Source organism: Lissotriton vulgaris, chromosome 12, assembly GCF_964263255.1.
Source record: "Lissotriton vulgaris chromosome 12, aLisVul1.2, whole genome shotgun sequence".
In the NCBI taxonomy this organism is placed as follows: Eukaryota; Metazoa; Chordata; class Amphibia; order Caudata; family Salamandridae; genus Lissotriton; species Lissotriton vulgaris.
In genome coordinates this window covers 293,403,236-293,424,748 of record NC_141700.1, presented here as the reverse complement: position 1 = coordinate 293,424,748, position 21,513 = coordinate 293,403,236, and the positions used below count along the sequence as shown (strand labels likewise).

The 21,513-nt window shown below is 48.0% G+C and overlaps 1 protein-coding gene across 1 annotated transcript in view; it reads left to right on the top strand.

The window, feature by feature from the left end:
* The window catches only part of BCO1 (beta-carotene oxygenase 1), a 234,403-nt gene that overhangs the window by 93,591 nt on the left and 119,299 nt on the right, over positions 1–21,513 (top strand). Inside the window, exon 7 of the mRNA XM_086945084.1 lies at positions 12,103–12,360. Coding sequence (XP_086801210.1) covers positions 12,103–12,360 — 258 coding nt within the window. The remainder of the gene's footprint in view (positions 1–12,102; positions 12,361–21,513) is intronic.

Sequence of the window (21,513 nt, the reverse complement as noted above, 5' to 3'; positions counted from 1 at the left end):
GGAGTAAGACTAACTTAAATAATGGGTACTCTCGTTCATGTCAACAATCGTGCTCTTAGAGTATTGTTCTTAATATATATGTTTCATATGCATTAACCTACATTTCCCCAACATTTGGGCCTGCCCTTGCCCCACTGCAGACAGGCGTGCTCCTACAAAAACTGTTGAGCGCTTATTAGAAATGGGATCTCTGGTTGGCTAAGGGTTCCGCCAAAGCCAGGCAGAGACCACCACTCTAGTCAGGGAAAGAGAGTTACATGCCAATGATAACCCCTGCTCACTTCCTTGGTAGCTTGGCACGAGCAGTCAGGCTTATCCTGGTGGCTATGTGTAAAGCATTTGCGCAACACACACAGCAACAACTTACTAGGCACACCACAAAAGGAACTCCACACAAGGTTATATATAAAAATAGCCTTTGTATTATCATAAAACACATTAGATGGTAATCACACAATATACACTGTGCCAACTGGCACTGGGCAATATTTACAGAGGATTATTTACACATGACAGGGCCACGTGGGCCACTGTCAGAATCATCACTTGGTAAAAATAGTAAAAGTAAGACATATCATGAACTTAGAACACAACCAGTAATTACTGGCACACTATACTCAGCATCATCCTGTAACATAAATCATATCATGTACAGTATCACATCAGACGAGAAATACATTCTGCGCCAACCTCATAAGCCTAAACCTAGTAGACCATAATCTCCTAAACATAACTCGCATTAGGAAATAAATTTACTAACATAAACCGCAGTAGGGAATAAATCATACCTAAACCACAGTAGGGAATAAACCAAAACATAACACAGTAGGTAAAACCTCATAATCATAAAAACACATCTAAAGGCATGAATCAGGGTGCATAAAACATACTATATAAATTACATTTCCAACACCTATATAAATCACATTAGAGACTGGCGCCCTACAAACCTAATAGTCCCTCTGGCCAACTGGCCATCTTTAAGGGGCTCAAATGCCCTCTGTCCAAAATACAGCAGGAGTCAGGGGTGCGCAATTGCGCAAACCTAAACGTTGCAGCTGGCACTAAGTGCTGCGCAGATGGGAAGGTCAGGGGCAGAGGAGTGCACCTAACTCAGACATGTCCCCTAAGGAAAGAAAAACCTAAACGGTTCAGCTGCCCACTACTTGCTGGGCAGCTGGGAAAGTTAAGGTGAGGCATGGGCTCTCAATGGCCCTTAAAACAATTATGCCAAACGTTGGAGCCACACGGGGCTCTGAAAGAAATAATGCGAAGCGTTGGAGCCACCTAGGCTCTAAGAATAAACATGTTTCCTTAGAGTGGCAGCTGCCCTCTAGTAAACAGGGCAGCTGTAACAGGGAATATGGCCTGGCACCACGGGGCTCTCGGGCCCCCACGGGACCTTTAAAACAACTTTGTTCTGAGTTAGGGCCACGCAGGCTCCGGGAACAACAATGTGCCCCCCCTCGTTGGAGCGACCCCCTATCAGGCGCTCAGGAAATCAAAATTGACACTGGCCACGATCGGCCCAAACACCGGATTGATGCTCACTCACCGGGGCTCAGGGCAGGACTCCTTCAGTCCCCTCTTGGGCCTCTGAGACCGGCACCACATCTCCCGCTCTTCGCTGCTGGCACCTGCGGGGCTCTCCCTCACTTATGGGAGCCCGCCTCATCTATGCGCCATGCTTCACCCGTTCCCCTCTCTCTTGGGACCGGGACTTCAAATGGGAGCCTGCGAGGCTCCGGACGTGCATTGGGCGCCGGCCCCGCCCACCTCTCTACTACCGGGTCGCGATCGGCAGCGGCCCGGCAACTACTATTCTGCGGGCAATACAAGGTAGACTCCCGTCTTCGGTAAAGGCACTTGCGGGGTGGGCACCTGCACCCTTCCAAATAAACAAACAAAGAGGAAATAATACCAGGAGAGCAGGGTGGGCACCCGCTCTCTCAATAAAAGTAAAGACGCTGGGTGGGCACCCACACATTAATTAACATTAAAAGCAAAGACGCAGGGTGGGGACCTGCGAGGCATGAAAAGAATGAGAGGGAGGCACCCACTAGGAAACAGTAAAATGCTGCTATGCGGGGGAATCCCAAAGCCGGGGATTCCCCCCCGGGTGATGGTAGTGCTCCTCCTCAGCTGCATGGAGCACAGCGACAGGGAAAGCGCTTTTAGGGAAATAAAAGCAAAGCGCTTACAGGGCGCTAGAGGCCAAAGCACAAAATCCTCTCAAGGTCAAAGAAAAAGCAAAAGGTTCCAAAGAAAAGTCCTTGAAGTATCCAGGGGCAATGCACGGCCCAGGGAGGCAAGCCCTCATGGCAGCCCCTTCCTGGGCCCCGGCAGCAGCACTCCCCGCAGGGTCAGGATCCAAAAGCAGAACAATTACATGGGGTCACAGCCCCTTCTTTTATACACACATTTCCTTTGTCTAAAAGTGGAGGGCATGGGAGAACCAGATACAACTGGTTCAGGGGAGCTTAGGAGCACTTTGCTTTGCTCAGCTCCTCTCTTCTTTTCACAGGACAGCCCAGGGACATCAGACGCACCACAGGAGGTGGAGCCAGCATTGTGGAGGGAAGGTACAACCCTATTCAGGTCAGAGGTGCAACTCCTCCCTCCCATCTACAAGCAGATCTCCCTTTTCACCACTGGGCAAACTCATCCTGGCTCCTGGAGCCATCCACATCATCCAACACCTGTGGCTCACAAGCCAGACATGCAATTCACATCATGTAGGCAGACACACAGCACACTGAAATGCCAATTTCTAAAAGGGGCATTTCTAAAATAACCACAATAAATCTGTGCACACTATTGCGCAGCATTTATTCTCATGAGTTCACACATACTAAACTCGACCCTGCACTCCTCTCATGCCAGGAATTACCATGGACACACACATCCCCCATGCGTTCCTATGGGAGGGCAGGCCCATCTCACCACACGCACTCAGAGAGTGCACGCACTTTACACTGGACCACAGTGCTAAAGTGCGCAGAGACCTAAAATCAATACCACCATGTCAGAGCTTAAGGCAAAAAGTTCAGGGGCGAACCTGCCAAAAAGGGCCAAGTCCAACATTAGGCAGAAATGATGCAGGCATAATTAAGGTTGAAATACTTGGTATGTACAGGTGGAAGTCGAGCGCCAAAGCGGCCACGAGGTTCATGGATTTAGAGGTGTTCTAAAAACTGGAGATTGCAAGCCTACCCCTCTGTGCAAGCCTGGTACAGAGAGGTACTCCACTGGACCGAAATGGAAGATAGCCCTTGTTAGTAAAGAGCGCAGAGGCCTGTGCAAAATGCCCATTTCAGATGGCTGGAAGCGTTAACTTCAGGCCCCCCCCCTGATAACACTTTCTTTGTGGCCCCAGATGCAAGGATTCTTGAATGATTCCTCCTACAAAATTAAAAACTCCACTACTTTATACATATGTGGATCCCACTAGGGTACTCTCCGCTGAGCACTCACTCCAGCACGCAATTATCCAATGGGGATACACTACTCTTTGGGGCTATGTCCTCATGGCCACAGAACCTCTAGTTCAAGTTCAAGTTCAGGAATTTGTATAGCGCACTACTCACCCAGAGGGTCTCAGGGCACTCAACCAGCTCTGACGTCAACCTCGCCAACTCTGAACACCTTCACTTCCAGATCCACATCGACCCCAAGACCACACTCAGAGGCACCCTCCTCTACAGACCACCAGGACCCCGCGCAAAATTCAGTGAAGACATCACGGACTTCATCACTCCACACGCGCTCCCCTCCAAAGATTACATCCTTCTGGGAGACCTCAACTTTCACCTTGAAAAGAACAACGACCGCAACACCACCACCCTCTTGGACAACCTCGCCAACCTCGGACTTAAACAACTGGTCACTTCCCCCACCCACATCGCAGGTCACACACTCGACCCCATCTTCACCTCCAGCAATCATGTCTCCTTCAGCCACACTACGGATCTCCTCTGGACTGACCACAGCTGCGTTCACTTCACCTACAACAAGCCGAAACCCACCAACCACCACCAACCAACTCTGCAAAGAAACTGGAACAAAATCACCATCGACCAGATCTCCTCATCGCTCCTTCTAAACACCCCAGCCCACTCTTCTAACCCAGACCAAGCCGCCGCCAACTTCACCCTATGGTTATCCAACACCGCCGACATCCTAGCACCACTGAAAAAACGTCAACGCAAACCTGGCAGCAAGAAGGCATCATGGTTCAACGATGATCTTAAGAAGTCCAAGAAACTCTGCCGCTCCCTTGAAAAGGCCTGGAAAAAAGACCCAACCACTAGCACCAAGGACGCCTTCAAAAACGCCACCCGCACACACCACCAACTAATCCGAAAGGCCAAGAAAACAGCATTCAAGGATCGACTAGACAACAACGCCCACAACAGCAAGGAACTTTTCAACATCGTCAAGGAATTTACCAACCCCTCGGCCAACTCCAACGACATCACCCCTTCTCAAGCCCTCTGCGACTCCTTGGCTCTATTCTTCCACAACAAAATTGCAGACATCCACAACAGCTTCGACAACCAACCCGGAGACCAACCCACCCAACCATATGTTGAACATTCTCCCCCCTTGAACACTCTTAATGACTGGAACCCAATCTCCACTGAGGACACCATCCGCCTGATGAACTCTATCCACTCAGGATCCCCCACAGACCCATGTCCTCACCACATCTTCAACAAAGCAGACTCCGTCATAGCACCGCACCTCCGAGACGTCATCAACTGCTCCTTCAACTCCGCCACCTTCCCGGAAAGCTGGAAACACGCTGAACTCACCGCCCTTCTGAAAAAACCCACAGCAGACCCCACCGAACTCAAAAATTACCGCCCCATATCGCTTCTTCCTTTCCCAGCCAAAGTCATCGAGAAAGCTGTCAACAACCAACTCGCCGCTTTCCTTGAAGCCAACAAATCCCTCGACTCCTCACAATCTGGCTTCCGAGCAAAACACAGCACTGAAACCGCCCTCATCGCAGCAACAGACGACATTCGAACTCTACTGGACAATGGAGACACAGTCGCCCTCATCCTCTTCGACCTCTCTGCTGCCTTCGACACAGTCTGCCACAGCACCCTTTTACAACGCCTCAGAAACATCGGAATACAAGGAAAAGCACTTGAATGGATCACCTCGTTCCTCACCGGAAGAACCCAGAGAGTCCGCCTTCCACCATTCAAGTCAGAGGCCACTGAAGTCATCTGCGGCGTGCCACAAGGATCCTCACTCAGCCCCACCCTCTTCAACGTATACATGAGCCCCCTTGCGGCCATCGCTCGCCAACACAACCTCAACATCATCTCCTACGCGGATGACACTCAACTGATCCTTTCTCTCACCAATGACCCCAGCACCGCCAAAACAAACCTACACGAAGGAATGAAAGAAGTTGCCGAATGGATGAAACAAAGCCGTCTGAAACTGAACTCAGATAAAACAGAAGTCCTCATCTTAAGTACATCCCCCTCTGCATGGGACGACTCTTGGTGGCCGGAAGCCCTTGGAAAAGCACCCATCCCGACAGACCACGCACGGAACCTAGGCGTTATCCTGGACTCTTCACTCTCAATGAACAGACAAGTCAACGCCGTATCCTCATCCTGCTTCAACATTCTTCGCATGCTCAAAAAAACATTTCGCTGGATCCCCATCGAAACCAGAAAAACAGTCACCCATGCTCTGGTCACGAGCCGACTGGACTACGGAAACACCCTCTACGCAGGTACTACCGCTAAACTCCAGAAGAAACTCCAACGAATCCAAAACGCCTCAGCCAGGATCATATTAGACATCCCGCGTAACGAACACATCTCTGGCCACCTGAAAGACCTCCACTGGCTACCCGTCAATAAGAGGATCACTTTCCGACTGCTAACCCACGCACACAAATCACTCTACGACATCGGACCAGAATGCCTCAACTCACGACTGTCCTTCTACACCCCCTCCCGCCAACTACGTTCTTCCAACCAAGCCCTCGCCACTGTACCCCGCATCAACAAGACCACCATGGGAGGCAGATCCTTCTCATACCTGGCAGCTAAAACATGGAACTCACTCCCCACCTACCTTCGCCTTTCCCAGAACCACCTAGCTTTTAGAAAGCAACTTAAAACGTGGATATTTGACAAGTAATCCTCCTCCCCTCCCTAAGCGCCTTGAGACCCTCTGGGTATGTAGTGCGCTATATAAATTCTCTGATTTGACTTGACTTGACTAAGTAGGAGAAGGATCTTCCTCCCATCGTGGATCTATGGATGTGCGGAATTGCGGCGAGGGCTTGATTGGATTATCGTAGTTGGAGGGTGGGTGTGTAGAAGGACAGTCGTGTGTTGAGGCATTCGGGTCCTAGGTCATAGAGGGCCTTGTGTGCGTGGGTGAGGAGACGGAACGTTATTCTCTTGTTGACGGGGAGCCAGTGGAGGTCTTTCAGGTGACCGGAGATGTGAGCTTGACGGGGGATGTCCAATATGAGTCTGGCTGAGGCGTTTTGGATGCGTTGGAGTTTTTTCTGTAGTTTGTCTGTGGTTCCGGCGTAGAGGGTATTTCCATAATCCAGTCGGCTAGTGACCAGTGCGTGGGTGACTGTCTTTCTTGTTTCGGTGGGGATCCAACTGAAGATTTTTTTTGAGCATGCGAAGGACGTTGAAGCATGAAGATGAGACGGCGTTGACTTGTCTGGTCATCGAGAGGGAGGAGTCTAGGATGAAGCCCAGGTTACGTGCGTGATCTGTAGGTATGGGTGCTGTACCTAGGGCCGGTGGCCACCATGAGTCGTCGCAGGCAGAGGGGGATGATCCTAAGATGAGGACTTCCGTTTTGTCCGAGTTTAGTTTTAAACGGCTGTTCTTCATCCATTCGGCGGCTTCTTTCATTCCTTCGTGTAGATTGGTTTTGGCGGTGTTTGGGTCTTTGGTGAGGGAGAGGATCAGCTGGGTGTCGTCTGCGTAGGAGATGATGTTGAGGTTGTGTTGTCGCGCGATGGATGCGAGGGGACTCATGTAAACGTTGAAGAGGGTCGGACTGAGTGATGATCCTTGTGGTACGCCGCAAATGACTTCGGTGGCCTCTGATTTAAATGGGGGGAGGCGGACTCTCTGGGTTCTCCCGGCGAGGAACGAGATGATCCAGTCCAAAGCTTTTCCTTGTATTCCGACGTTGCTGAGGCATTGTATGAGGGTGCTCTGACAGACTGTGTCGAAGGCGGCGGAGAGGTCAAGTAGGATGAGGGCAACTGTTTCTCCGTTGTCCAGTAGCGTTCGGATGTCGTCTGTAGCTGCGATGAGGGCGGTTTCGGTGTTGTGTTTGGCTCGGAATCCGGACTGTGAGGGGTCGAGGGAATTGTTGGATTCAAGGAAGGCGGCGATCTGACTATTGACGGCTTTCTCAATCACTTTGGCAGGGAATGGGTGGAGTGAGATGGGGCGGTAGTTCTTAAGTTCAGAGGGGTCTGCTGTGGGTTTCTTTAGAAGGGCGCTGAGTTCTGCATGTTTCCAGCTTTCTGGGAAGGTAGCGGAGTTGAAGGACCAGTTGATAACATCGCGGAGGTGGGGTGCGATGATGGAGTCTGCTTTGTTGAAAATGTGGTGGGGACATGAGTCGGTTGGCGATCCTGAGTGGATGGAGTTCATCAGGCGGATGGTGTCTTCAGTAGTGATTGGGTTCCAGGCGCAAAGGTTGTGAGAGTGCTGTTTTGGTTCGGAGGTGGGTGGAGTGGACTGTTCTTCGGACTGGTTTTCAAAGCTGTTATGTATGTTGGCGATTTTGTTGTGGAAAAAAGAGGATAAAGAGTCGCAGAGGTCTTGCGAGGGAGTGATGTCGTTTGTGCCGGCGGTGGGGTTGGTAAATTCTATGACGATGTTGAATAGTTCCTTGCTGTTGTGGGCGTTGTTGTCGAGTCGATCCTTGAATGTTGATTTCTTGGTGGATCGGATCAATTGGTGGTGTTTGCGGGTGGCGTCCTTGAAGGTGGTCAGGTTGTCAGTGGTTGGGTTTTTTCTCCAGGTTTTCTCGAGAGTACGACATAACTTCTTGGATTTCTTAAGGTCATCGTTGAACCAGGGGGCCTTTTTGCTGCCTTGTTTGATCTGGTGGTTTTTCAAGGGTGCTAATTCGTTAGCGCTGTGGGTGATCCATTGTGTGAGTTTGGTGGCAGCTTGGTTTGGGTCCGATGATATGGCAGGAAGGTTTTGGTTAAGCGATGTGAAGAGTTGGTCAGTGTTGATTTTGTTCCAGTTTCTTTGAGGAATAGGTTGTGGGGGGTTGTGGGTCGGGGTCTTTTTGTAGCTGAAGTGAACGCAGCTGTGGTCCGTCCAATGGAGAGCTGTGGTGTGATCGAAGGAGATGTGTTTGCTGGAGGTGAAGATAGGGTCGAGCTTGTGTCCGGCAAGGTGGGTGGGGGTGTCAACAAGTTGTTTGAGTCCGAGATTGGCCAGGTTGTCCAGAAGGGAGGTAGTGTTGCTGTCGTTTTTCTTTTCCAGGTGGAAGTTGAGGTCTCCCAGTATAATGTAGTTCTCGGAGGTGAGGGCATGTGGGCTGATGAAGTCAGTGATGTCTTCGTTGAATTGTGTGCGGGTTCCTGGTGGTCTGTAGATGAGGGTGCCTCTAAGTGTGGTCCTGGGGTCGGTGTGGATCTGGAAGTGAAGGTGTTCGGCGGTAGCGAGGTTATCGTCGGAGCTGGTCGTGATTCGGATGGTGTTCCTATGGACGATGGCGATGCCTCCTCCTGTTTGGTTGGTGCGGTCTTTTCGGATGATCTTGCAAGCGTCCGGGATGGCTATGGCAATTTTGGGCGCTGATGAGGCGTTCATCCAGGTTTCTGTAAGGAAGGCGACGTCCGACGATGCAGTGCCGAGTAGGTCCCAGAGTTCAGTGGCATGTCTGTGGACCGAGCAGGTGTTCAGCAGGATGCACTTCAGGTGGTTAGAGTCGGAGCTGTGTTTGGAGTTAGTGGATTTGGTGTGAGTCCTGATGCAGGCGAACTTGCAGGAGTGGCAGGGCAAGGGTCCATGGGTGTGTCCTGGGGCAGCTTCGCAGCATTGTGGTGTGCGTCCGGGGTTAAGGGTAAAGAGGGTAGCGGCGTCATACGTTATACGGGTGGAGTGGGTTTTGCGAGGACCAGGGGGTCTGGCGCTGGGCGCGGTCCAGGCGCGGACGGGCGTAGACGGGCTTACCTTTGGCGCACCTTCGGCGTGCGTGGGGCGCGACCGCTGCGCGTGAATGCTGCGCGGAAAGGCATCTATCATATGTGGATAGTGGGAGGGGGAGGGGCGAGGAAGGAGCAGCTGGGAGGCGGTAGCGGGGTGGATAATGTCCTTAGAATATCCTCCCATCTAAATGAACACATGGAAGTATTAGATACCATCTGTTCCATCATTCCTTCCAGTGTTGATCCAGATGGGCAGGGAGTGGGATATTATTGAGGTGTGGGAATAGGGAGTTTAGTGCCATTAATTGACAATATATAGAATACCTCTTGCATGGATGTACATCATTGCTGTATACTGCGTATCCTACTTCTGTGCAGATCAACTGCGGTACTTGTTATATACAAAGAAAACAATACAAATTATGTTTTCTTTTTTAAAACTTTATTTCCCCCAGTGTGTGACTACAGAGTGTGTCAGTTTCACTGAAACCAGGTGATTAGGGTATATAGGAACACTGTGTGAGTGTGTTCATGTTTGCTCACATATCAGTGTGTTTGTTATGCATTCATTGGTGCCTCACCTACTTGTAGCAATAAGGGCTGTGGGTCTGCATACGTACGATGCATGTGTAGATTTGTACATATAACTAATCTAACTTTACTGAAAAATATGTTTATATATTTTTAGCAGTTAACTCACAAATTTCATTGTAAAGGTAAAACCCCTTTTCACCTTTGTACAAGTGTTCACATAGTGTTTAGACTAGGGATCTGCACCACCCTGATGAAAGCCTCTTTTGGGCTAGTTCATGGGCTGAAGCAGGTTAGCACCTTGAATGAAGACAAAGACATAATTCTCACTAATTTTTCTTTACTTTCAGACAAACCCTCGAGCCTCCTTAAAAAATAAATGTCTCTGAGTTTACACAGAGGTAGCTTTACATAATAATCTGGATTCCTTTTTCATCCAGTCACTCTTATCTTGAATTCTATATCGCTGAAGTTGAAGGCATCTTGATAGTATCATCTTATTAGGGTGGGATGAGGTAGCCTATGATGAAGCATGCGACAAAAATGTGGATGAATCTTCTTATCCAAATAATGAGTATTGTTTCTCTTAGGCCCTTTCCTTTGCAGTAGACCGGTTGTTCCTGTATACTATTGCATTCTGTGTGGGGGCTATACTTTCTTAACTTTCACATTGATTTGCTACTGTGTCCAATTTTACTTTGTGCTGAATATGTTTTGTCACAGCACTTTGGATACACTATATAAATCTAAATAAATAACACAAACCATTTAAGCAGATCCCCCCCCTCCCCCCAGGGGAGTTTGAGAAAGGGATCCACCAGCCAATTTTGATTGGTGTTGATAACTGTACCTCCCCATCCCTTAAAAATTGGTAAGAAGTATGCAGTGTGATGGGTAACATCTGCAGTGGAGAAGAACCACTAAACAACAATCATAGACTACAGATCTATAAAATGTGCCCATCACTGAAGGAGCAGCTGAAAGTTTTAGGGTTGCAGATGGTTCCAGAAGCTGAAGTCTCAAAGACGCCGAGCATCATACAGCACCACCAAGCAGGTCCCTCTACCTCAAGGAGGTACTGCCTAGCTTTTGAGTCGCAATATTAATGTTTTATCATCAGCATTCAAAAATATGAACTCCAAAATATTGACATGCACTATGTCATCAAGGGAAACTGATGTACAGTTAGAATATTAAACTTTCACTTATTTTTCTATACTTTCCTTGACGATCATGTAGTAGACAATAATTATGGAGGCCATGTTTGTGCCAGGTGATATTCTTGTAGTCGATATTGTCAGTGCTGGAAATCAGACCTTTTCAAAAGCAGTTCTCCGTGTTAACAGAGTAAGACACAATTACAACCATGGTTCAAACAATATTAAAATTACAATCAAAAGCATGCTGTTTGGCCATAGGTTGACCAAATATAGACATAGTTGTCCACAACAGCAAAGCATACACTGACTTACCATGCGGGCTCCTGGGATTGGCAATTTTTGCTAAAACACTTTGCCCTCGTTAGGCAGAATCTTCTGTTACGATAGAGCGATTAACTTGTACTCTATATCTAAATAAACGATTGGAAACTCTATCCATTTGGAGCGTTTCCAGGCAAATATTCAGCAAAATAAATGTTTTTCAGTCTCTGGCGAACCAATACAAGAATGGAGATTTCATTTGTCTACAAATTGCAGCAAAACTCCATTTATGTAAGATTCTGCAAAATGTAACATCTGAAATTGTAAACAATTGAACACAAATACAATGAAGTTGTAAACATAAATTGAAATTAAGTCCTAATCTACTAGATAAAAGTTACTCATTTAGTGACAAATGTTAGCTATGCAAACAGCGAGATGAGCAAACTGAGGTCTAGTGTATCCAACTGTATTTAGTTTAATTAAATTATCTGTAAAGTAAGTAATAACAAACACTCTTCGCATGTATGTCGGAAATATACAAAGCTGCGCTTGTGAGTATCATTTTAGAATCTCCAGTTCCGATATGTGTTGCCTGTTCACATCCTAAAGACGTGAACTACCATACTGGAAAGATGGCTTAGTGAGTTAAACGGTAATTGTTAACTTCTGTGTGCCCTGCAAGTCACCTCTTCAAATCCTGACAAGGCCAATGCAACATTTCAATCTTCCGAGACAGAAAGTTGAGTACTTATACATTTTCTAGCGTTAACACCTCTTGTTTTACAGTGCTTAGGAGTTGGAAAACCAATGTATGGTATGTGAAACTATATAAAACACAACTTTTTTCTGTCTGTTTTTATAAATGCACTACAAAGTATGTTGCCTCGTTTAGTTTGTTGCCTTGTTGTTTGTCGACACAAGTGCAATCTTTCACCCTGCATTTTCCTCTCTGACTCTCCCCAGACCTGGATACACATTGTAGATAAGCGAACAAAAAAGACCCTCTCAACCAAGTTCTACACAGACTGCATGGTGGTTTATCACCACGTCAATGCTTACGAAGAGGATAACCATCTTGTTTTTGACGTCATTTCCTACAAAGACAACAGTCTGTATGACATGTTCTATTTGGCAAACCTTAAAGAGGACTTTGATGCAAAGAATGTTCTCACCTCCGTGCCCCTCTGCAAGCGCTTCGTGATTCCTTTGCAACATGACAAGGTAATATCATTGTATTCATTTTTTGTCATTGGGTGTGATCATAGTTTGCTTTTCTCTAGCAATTTGTAAAAAAAATTGTGTCAAGGTCTCTTAATCTTTAAAGCCCTAGGTGTACAATGTGGAGTATATTCTACTGCACCCTAACTCACTTTTCACCTGGTATTCAGATCTGGTTGTGGCTAGTTGCTTAGCTCAGTGTCTTCATGGATATAAGCTAAGAGTATCCATGAGCAGCAGCTTTGCCACCTGGCTTGACTTTTAGCACCCATGGCATCGCCCTTGCTATCCCCTCATCTCAGCGACCAGCCATCACAAAGACATTATCAGGGGTAATAAGGGAAAAGGGTGCCAAAAGCTCCTGTTTTTCATTCTGTAGATACTATCATTGGCAGGAAGCTGGCTCTGAATATACTATACAAAAGTGAGGTATAGTGTGCACAGAGTCCAGTGGAACCCCAAAGGTAGGCAGAGGTAAAGTTAGATAGCACCTCACTCTTAATTTGTGGTAGTGTGGTCGCACACTAAGGCAGTATTCAGTAAGGCAGTATCAGAGGACAGTGTTCAGCATTTGTTGTACACACCTTGTCAGAAAATTAATTCACACACTCAAGGACTGAACTTCAGACCAATTGTTTATGTATCAAAAATATTCTTTTAGTTATTTTATTTCCTAGAATCAAGCAAGCCTGGCACAGGTAAGTGAGAAGTACTTTGCAGTAAATATACAGATTGTAACACAGGTTGGTTTGCAATTGTAAATGTACTTTGATTTGATTACAGAAGTGTTACTGATAATGCAATGCTTTTCAGAATATAGTTCATATACTATGAATGGGACTTTCAGTAAGATTACAGGTAAATTACTTTTGGATTACTTTTATTACTTAGAGTAGTATACCTGGATACTATTCTTGGACATTTCCCGTAAACAGGTAAGTAAAATAGTTTTTGTTAAACAGTACAATTTTAAAGAATTTCTTTAGGTTTTCAAACTCCACACTTAGAATCTTTTCACAGAAAAACAGTCAATTTTATCCTCTGGAAGAAAATAGTGTTATCGGTTTTGAGGTAAGTATTTGGTAGTGGGAGTTGAGGTTCTGGGGGTAGACTCAGGGGTCCCCCAGGGTCAAGGATGCACTCTAGTTATACCCTCAGCGGCACTTGGGTGGCCGGGTGCAGAGTGCTGAGGCCCAAGGTTATCCAATGGGGGATAGGGAGCCTCTGGTTGGTGGCTACTGACAAGCAGGCCACTTGGTTGTGGGAGCAAAGCTCTTGGACTTTAGCTCAGGGCAAATGGGGAAACAAAGTAGCACCAAAGGTGCACCTTCTGCGGCTCTAGGGCGGCTAGGTGCAGGGTGCTGTTTCGACGTCGGGAGCCCTGTTGTTTTCAATGGGGAACCTCCGGTTTGCAAAGGCACTCCAGGCTTGGGGACAAAGGTCTTCTGGGTGCGACCACCCCTTCGAGAGGTAAGTTGGGAAGTTAGGGGTTGATTAGGCACTATCGATTGGGGCACCCAAGGTCGTGGGGCGTCGGGTGCAGGTGTGCCTTTTGGGGGCAGATCTTTTTACCAGCTCCTGGTCATGGTTGGGGGGACCTTCCGGATTTAGGCTGCATGCATCGGCTGGAGGCTTGAAGCAGGCCAGGGGTTGCTGGAGCTCGGGTCAGGACTGCTGGGGTGAACCTCCTCGTTGTGTTTGCCCACTTGAGCTCTGCCATTAACGGCGGGTGCAGAGTGGGGCGGATTTGCGGTGTTCACGGGAGACAAAGTCTTTTCAGTTGAAGACAGACAGGTCCCCCAGGGTTTTCGAGGTTGCTAGCTGCAGGACACACCAGGATTTTGCAGGAGCAGGTTCGAGGTGGAGACAGGCCGGTAGGGCTGGGGCCAAGTCAGTGGGCGTCTTCCTCTTGTTAGCTGATGCACGGCTGTTCGGTCCTTCTTCTTCTTCTCCTTGTAGTTTCTTTTTGTCTGATGTAGCAAGGTTCAAGGATTCCCCTAAATACTAGATTTAGGTGCGTTACAGGTAGGTAAAATCAGAGACCAATGGGCACCTTCCCTGGGGTGGGTACACCTCCTATTATGCCACCCTTCAGTGGGAGGGGGCATGAACCTGTCCCTGGTTGGCGAAGTACCCTCATCTGCAAGATGGCGGTGACTGAGAGTTGTGCTTCACCTTGCCTCCCCCACCTGAGGGGTGGGGTTGGCAGAGGTGGGCACACCTCTCTTCCTCACTTTTTTTTCCCGACGGTTCGCCTGCCAAAATTGGGGGTCAGAACCAGTGGGGACCAGCTGCTGAAAGCAGCAAGTGGCCTGGGGAAACTCACAAAGGCAGCAAGCCTTTGAAGCTTCCCCTTCGTGAACCCTGCCCATCCAGGGGGAGGAGGCTTGGCACCTCGTCCCAGGATTTGCATTGTTTCAGGGTCCAGAGAGCAGCAGGCTCTCGACCCAGGGGTCCAGAAACATGTCTGGTGGTGGCAGCTGAAAGCAGCCACTTATCCTGGACACTAGTGGTAGGTTCGTTTTCAGGGTGAATCGCAAAGATGCCCACTCTGTGCATTTTTCATTAATTCCCACACTGGCATCAGTGTGGGTTTAATGTGCTGAGAAGTTTGATACCAAACTTGTCAGTTTTCAGTATAGCCATTATAGTGCTGTGGAGTTATTAATAAAAAACTCCCAGCACCATATGCTCTTAATGGCGGCACTGCACTTACAATGTCGAAAAATGGACTTAGACACTATAGGGGTACAGGGCTTATGCACCTGTACCCTCACCACTGGTATAGTGCACCCAGCTAGAGGGATGACTGATCTATGCCAGGGCAGTGGGTTGCAGGCATGGCACACAGGAATGTGTGCCATGTCGGCTCTTCACTTTGTTCTGCACCAAGACACGAGCCTGCAAAAGCAGTGTGTGAGTGTAAGGGTACGGGTCCTCTGGGGGTGGCACAATTAGAGCTGCAGCCCTTAGAGGCCTTCTCTGATCACAGTGCCCTGGGTACCTGTGGTACCATTTACCAGGGGCTGACCTGTGGCCAGAGATGCAAATTGGGTTTAGGCTTCAATGCAGTTTTAGGGTAAGAACATAGGCCCTGGGTACCTGATTAGCAGGAGCCCAGGGTGCACTCAGTCATAGAACATCAGCAATTCAGCAACAAGTGGGGGCAGACATGCAGAAAGAAGGCACTTTCTCACACTTAGGACCCCAAAAACCGTAAGGGGCTATGGAGGGACTGTGGATGGAACAAAGGATCAATCCTATGATGTCACATGGATGGCTAAAGGCAGCATGATGTCAGTTTTCTGTCCCCTAGTCTTTGGGTGAATTGATTTAATCTTACACTCTATCCACTCTAAAACTCTAAAACTGATAGGAAAAATGAAAATATCTGTATCTATGTATATCCCTTTGGCAGACAGAAGTCATTGTGATGTTAAATGTTTGCTGCTGTCAAACTGCCAAATAGTAAAATGTGGATGTTAATCTTAACTCACTCCACTGATTTGATAACATCATACATGGCTTCATGAATTCACTTATCATTGACACAGCCTATGAAATGTTATCTCCAAGACCCTTTGAGAATGTGTAGCCAGAAAGGACTTTAAAGTTTCCTTCAGCCAGGCCTGAAACCAAAGCCAGGTTCAGACTGGCATTAGTTGGGTAAAGCAGATACTTCTTTAATTAACCAGTCTGATCACATTCTGGTTGCAGGTCAGAGGATAATGTGTCTATTGTGGAAAGAACAAGAATAAATACAGGGCAATTAAATACAGTTACAAATAAAAGGATTGAAATATAGACAGTGGGAAGTCAAAAAGAAATGGAAATATATTTGCTGGTATGTATGAAACAGAAGCAGACCGCTGTGACCATGTGAGATTTCCTTTAGTGCCCTATTATATGAAGCAACAGACGAAAGCATTGGTCCCTGCTCCAGCAAATTAGGTAGCGTGCAGCCTGCTGCATTTTATGCACTATTGAGGGTAAAACACTAAAAGAGAACCTGTACTTTGGAGGATTAAGATGTAGTGTGGGCAGGAGGGCCCACCTCATACATTTCAAACAAGTCATAAAATGAAGCAGTTCTATATAGGGAGTGTCACACAATTGCCACATTTTCCCATCCTGAAATGGTGCAGGGAATTTATTATGTTTGGAAAAGAATACTCTAATTTACAGCCATGTCTAAACTTGTTCTGTATTAAAATAAAAACACAGCGATTACATATGCCCGACTAAGAAATACAATATTGTTAAAATGTTAAAATCCATAACACCATGGTCCAGAATTTAAAGGCTGGTATAACAAGCATTTGCAATACAACAATAGCTCAAACTTTCAGTAATGCGAGACCTATTGCATTGCTAATGCTTGTTTGAACAGTGAAGGGTTAGAGAGGGAGGAGGGGGGTACGAGGTGAGGACGGAGGAAAACGGGTGAGGTCCTGGTTTTAGGAAAACCTATTCCCTCCTCTCGAGGAAGAACTGCTATATTCATCAGCGGCGTCTTGAGCTACAGCGCCCGAGGGAGGCGGACGTGGAGTCAGTGCACACCGCGACCACCTTTAAAGTGCCCACGTGGACCCCCGGCTGTCAGTGCCACACTGCCCGTGCTGTGCCAGCAAAGATGAGGAGTACCATATGGTTCTTGGTTGGACTTCTGCTGGCTGGACAGGTCTGCAGCCAGCAGCCGCACGTAAGGTGAGAACCGCCCTTCGGGGGTTAGAAGCATAGGGCGATAACCATGCTCTGGTCCTCAGCGGGCAGATCTCCTGTAGGTGAGAGGGTGCCACCACCCTCATCCTTGCTCTTTCTTAGTCACTCCCCCTACGACTGTGTTTCCAGCGAACGGCCGTATTTCACAAATGTGTTTACGCTTTTGCTTTGGAATTCTGCGAGCTGTCGCAACATTGCGAGCTCCGCAGCACAGAAGGCAAGCTGGCCGAACATGTGAGTGCGCAGCCCGGCATGCAGGCAGGGCGTGCCCTTGGCTCAGCGTGGCTGGCAGCACCTGCGCAGGGCAGCGGGCCCGGCGCTGCGTTGTCTCACAGAGCTTTTGAGAAGTGATGCGCACTTCCTATGGGACGTCTCAGTTTCCCCGCACTGTGATCTAAGCTGCCAGGCACCATCCATAACAAGCGAAAGGCACAGCACATACCACGGTGTGGGATGCCCCTGTAGCGCGTCAATATAAAATGACAGAGGACAGCAGAGGCAGCTCTCAAGACATGCTTGAACAATGGTTACCTTTTATTATAAAAAAGTTCTCAAAGAGCAGGAATTTGTGCTGCTGCAATACTTGTGGTAATGTAGCAAAAATTCAGTAACAAGCCGCAAAAGCAGCAGCAAGCACTTGCAGGGGTTTCTTGCATGATAATTAATCAAACATCTAGTTCAAAATTCCTTTGTGACACTGTATTCCACTTTAAAATGGCATTGCCTCGCCAGATCGGCCGTAATTCAGCCCTAATCACTGGTATAAAATCCTGCTGCAATCACTGCTCACCCAGGAACACCATGTTCTGACAAATCAAACTCCGGTTAAGCCTCAGGCCTTCTTTCCCATCAGGACCCGAAGGCCCACTCAAAGTGCCTAAACCCGACCATCTTCTATAAACACCTCCAAATAAAGCTCCTCCTTAACTATTGCGCCACAAGACACCTCCTTCAAGGCCCCTACCTTGAATAGGAATACCATTCGTATGCATTAAAGCTCAAGTGTTAAAAAAAACAAGATGTCATTTCGTTGCTTCCCCGTGAAGTGGATCTAAAAACAAAGGTAGCCTGCGAGTGGTGCGCGCGCACATGCCACAGCGAGACATGTACTTTCAATTATCGCGCCCGCGTCTGGGCACGATAATTGAAGCCACATGGCCTTTGGTGCGCGTAGTAGACACCAATAGGCCGTGGGCGGAGCAATGCGCCCGCCTTTAGCCTATTGCGTGCCGTATTACTGAAAAACACACACGCAAAGGCCAATAGCAGGACACAAAAGGAAAAGCACACGCACGAGCGTGTGCGATTCCTAGGCCACTCTCTAGACCACATTTTTAGATACTAAATGTCTCACGTGAGCAATGCTGTGCACTGCACGCTAGGCGCGAGACCTTAAAACCACCTATTGGAAGTTTAGGCCTTAAATATATGGCTTGTCTGGCAGACATTGAGCCTTTATGCACCCAAATCTGCATGTCATGGAGCACTACCAAATTGGAATTGAGCAAGATGTAGTCCTCCTTTAGGTCCTCTCCAACCAGGTAGAAATGAACATCAAAGCTCCCATTCCAGTAAATCAGACTCTTGGGCATAAGCGAGCAGGACGAGGAGAGTTGGCAGCAGCACCAGTGGATATATCCAGGGGTTCCACACCAACTCAGGAGTTCATGACAACTTTGGAATTGAGCAGCCGTGCACTTCCAGCAGATACAGCTGCCATCTTACACTGCCACGCAGGCACCCAGCCAAGGCCCCTCAGCAACCAAGGGGAGAACATCCCTGATTCCAGCTCTGGCAACCTCTCAAACAGACCTCCATTGGTGGTAGTGGTGATGGGGGTCCCGAAGTGTACTCTCTAGGTCCTGGCCCAGCCTGCACCTGATGCTTCACCCTCACTGGATACTGGTAGGGAATCTCTCAGTAACTGAATCTGCAGCACTGACAACAGCAGCTGAGACAGCATGGGACCCCAGGACAACTGTGGACTTTTGACAGTTGCCGACACCATCTTGTGCCCCTACATGGACACCCAACACGGATCACGCTTGTTCAGGGCCAGGTGTACAGCACCTGAAGGAGTGAAAATACTGACCACAGCTAAAGCAGCTGTGAAGCTACACCCCCCCCCCCCCCCCCAAGCAGCAGGGTTGTTGGGGGACTCAGAGCTGATACCACGGGTCCTGACCAGGTCCATGGCCACCGTATTGACTAAATTGGCTGAGGTGGGACCCCTTCAATGACCATGCCTACTCAAGAAACACCCCGGGGCACCATTGGAGGTTGACCCTTGGGGCTCACAGTCTTCATTGGGCCATAAGACAACCTTGACATCCAATGGCTATGCTATTTCCATAGATGTGGCCAGGTCATTCCGCCCTATTCAGATGCTGATCTCGCCTGTGACCCTTCAGTGAGCATTCAAAACAGTGGAATAGGGCCAGCTATATGGGTATCTGGGATCCTACTCCACACTTGCTGCTGCATTGGTGAGAGCTCCAACAGAGACACAGAGGGTACAACAAATCAGATGTGCTTCTCGGAGGGGCTCACCAGAGATGTGATCTGCTGGGGGGAGCCACTGTGTTGCTTCAAATGCTTGCTGAACAGTATTCGACTGGCCAACCTATTGGAAGCTATAGTGTCCCCCACCTTACACTGAACGAGTAATGGCTACTGTGCTAGAGTCTAGGAACAATTTCAGTGCCTCCCCTGCTGCAGAGAGGTCCTGATCTAGCCCTCATATATAACAATGGATGCATATCTGACAGTGAACATCAGTGGGTGGGCAAGAACCTCAACATCCACCTACACTCTAGGCAGCATTTAGGCAGCATAAGGTGCAATTGTAGCATTCCAAACTCAGTCATCTCTTCAGAGGTGCCCTCTCAAAAGGGAGCAAGAAGGGCACCCCATAGTGCTTCCTTTGCTTGGATCACAGCACACCTTGCTTCACTGTGGACATACTCCCGGTGACTTAGTGTCCCTGCAGTGCTCAATTGAAGCCAGTGGTTGCCAGTGGGGGTCACCAGCAATTATATTTGGGGACCAGCACTTATTTTTCCTGATCAGACATTTCGCAAGAGCAAGAGAGGAAAAACACATAAAGGGGAAAGAAGGAGGAAGAGAAAGACAGAGAAGGGAGAAACCTGCAAGAGTGAGATAAAAGGGAAGAGCTGCCTGGCAGTGGTTTAATGAGGCCTGAGGTGGACTGAAGATTAGCCAGCCTTAGTGTCCTGTGCAATAACATCCAATAGTCGGCTGTGCTTCTAAGCATACCTTTAGGTACCGGGCGCTCATTCTTTTACAATTTAGGTACCATCTACACAACCTATGTGCAATTTCCCCACTGTCTGCCTCTTGCCTGGTCGAGCTCCCACTGGCTGATCCCTCAGCAACATAGCAAATTAACAATGTTTATCAGATCTGACTCTGAGTGCAACGATATTTTGAGCTTAACTTGTGGAATACTAGAGTTTATCTGAGGCAATGTCGACTCTCTCCCATCCGGCTTGATCAAGCTTGCAGATTGGCAGGGGGCAATATCCCGTTCCAACGAATCAGCACATAACATCACAAAGGTACACTAGTTTGAAGAAAAAAAAACCTTTAGAAAGATTTGCAGAGAGAAAGGAGAACTCACTTGCAAGAACTGCCAGCTGTGCCAGGACCTCTCCATAACAGACTTTTTGCACAACCATTAAACCAGACACCGAAAGGGTCATCCTTTCAGACTTTTCTTTCAGTGCGAAGGAAAACAAAGCCTTGTACGTTCCCTTATGGAACAAAAAACATTTGTAGGTCTCACCTTCGAGACTGATAAGTCAGGCACAGTCTAATAAGGGCACATCCGGCCAGTAAGAACTCTGCCCAAAATGGCAGACTAAGTGGCATGGCTCTAGTCCCTGATGACCGGTTACTAGATCAACTGAAGAGGCTAAAGTTGATGCCTTCTCTCACCTGAAGAGCATGGAGTGGAGTCTTCCATAGCTCTAGCCCCCCAACCATAACTGGGGTTCTGAGGGTGGATGGGACCTGACCGAACTGTAACATGCCGTTCTAGCTCCTGGAAGGGGAAATATAGGCAGGGCATAGAGTGAGGCTGTGCAAAAAGGCACTACAGAGGGTACAATGGTATACGCATTTGTTCTGCGCTGCCCCCTCTCATCTATTCACTTCTATATAATGTGTTTACCCACGAGGATCCTTCCTCGCAAGGGGTTACAAGTGTCCCAAACCTGAATGCAAAAGGTATGGATACTTGGTTGGCCCTCTTGGAACTTCTAAACTTTTTTGTTTGTTAGAGGCGAGGAAAGCAGGCAAAGGAGCAAACCTCAGACCTGACCCTCATGTGAGGCAAGAGCCTTCCATCACATTAAGATTTTCTAATGGTTGAGATTGCACGCCATTTCAAAACTATCTCCTTAAATGTGAGAC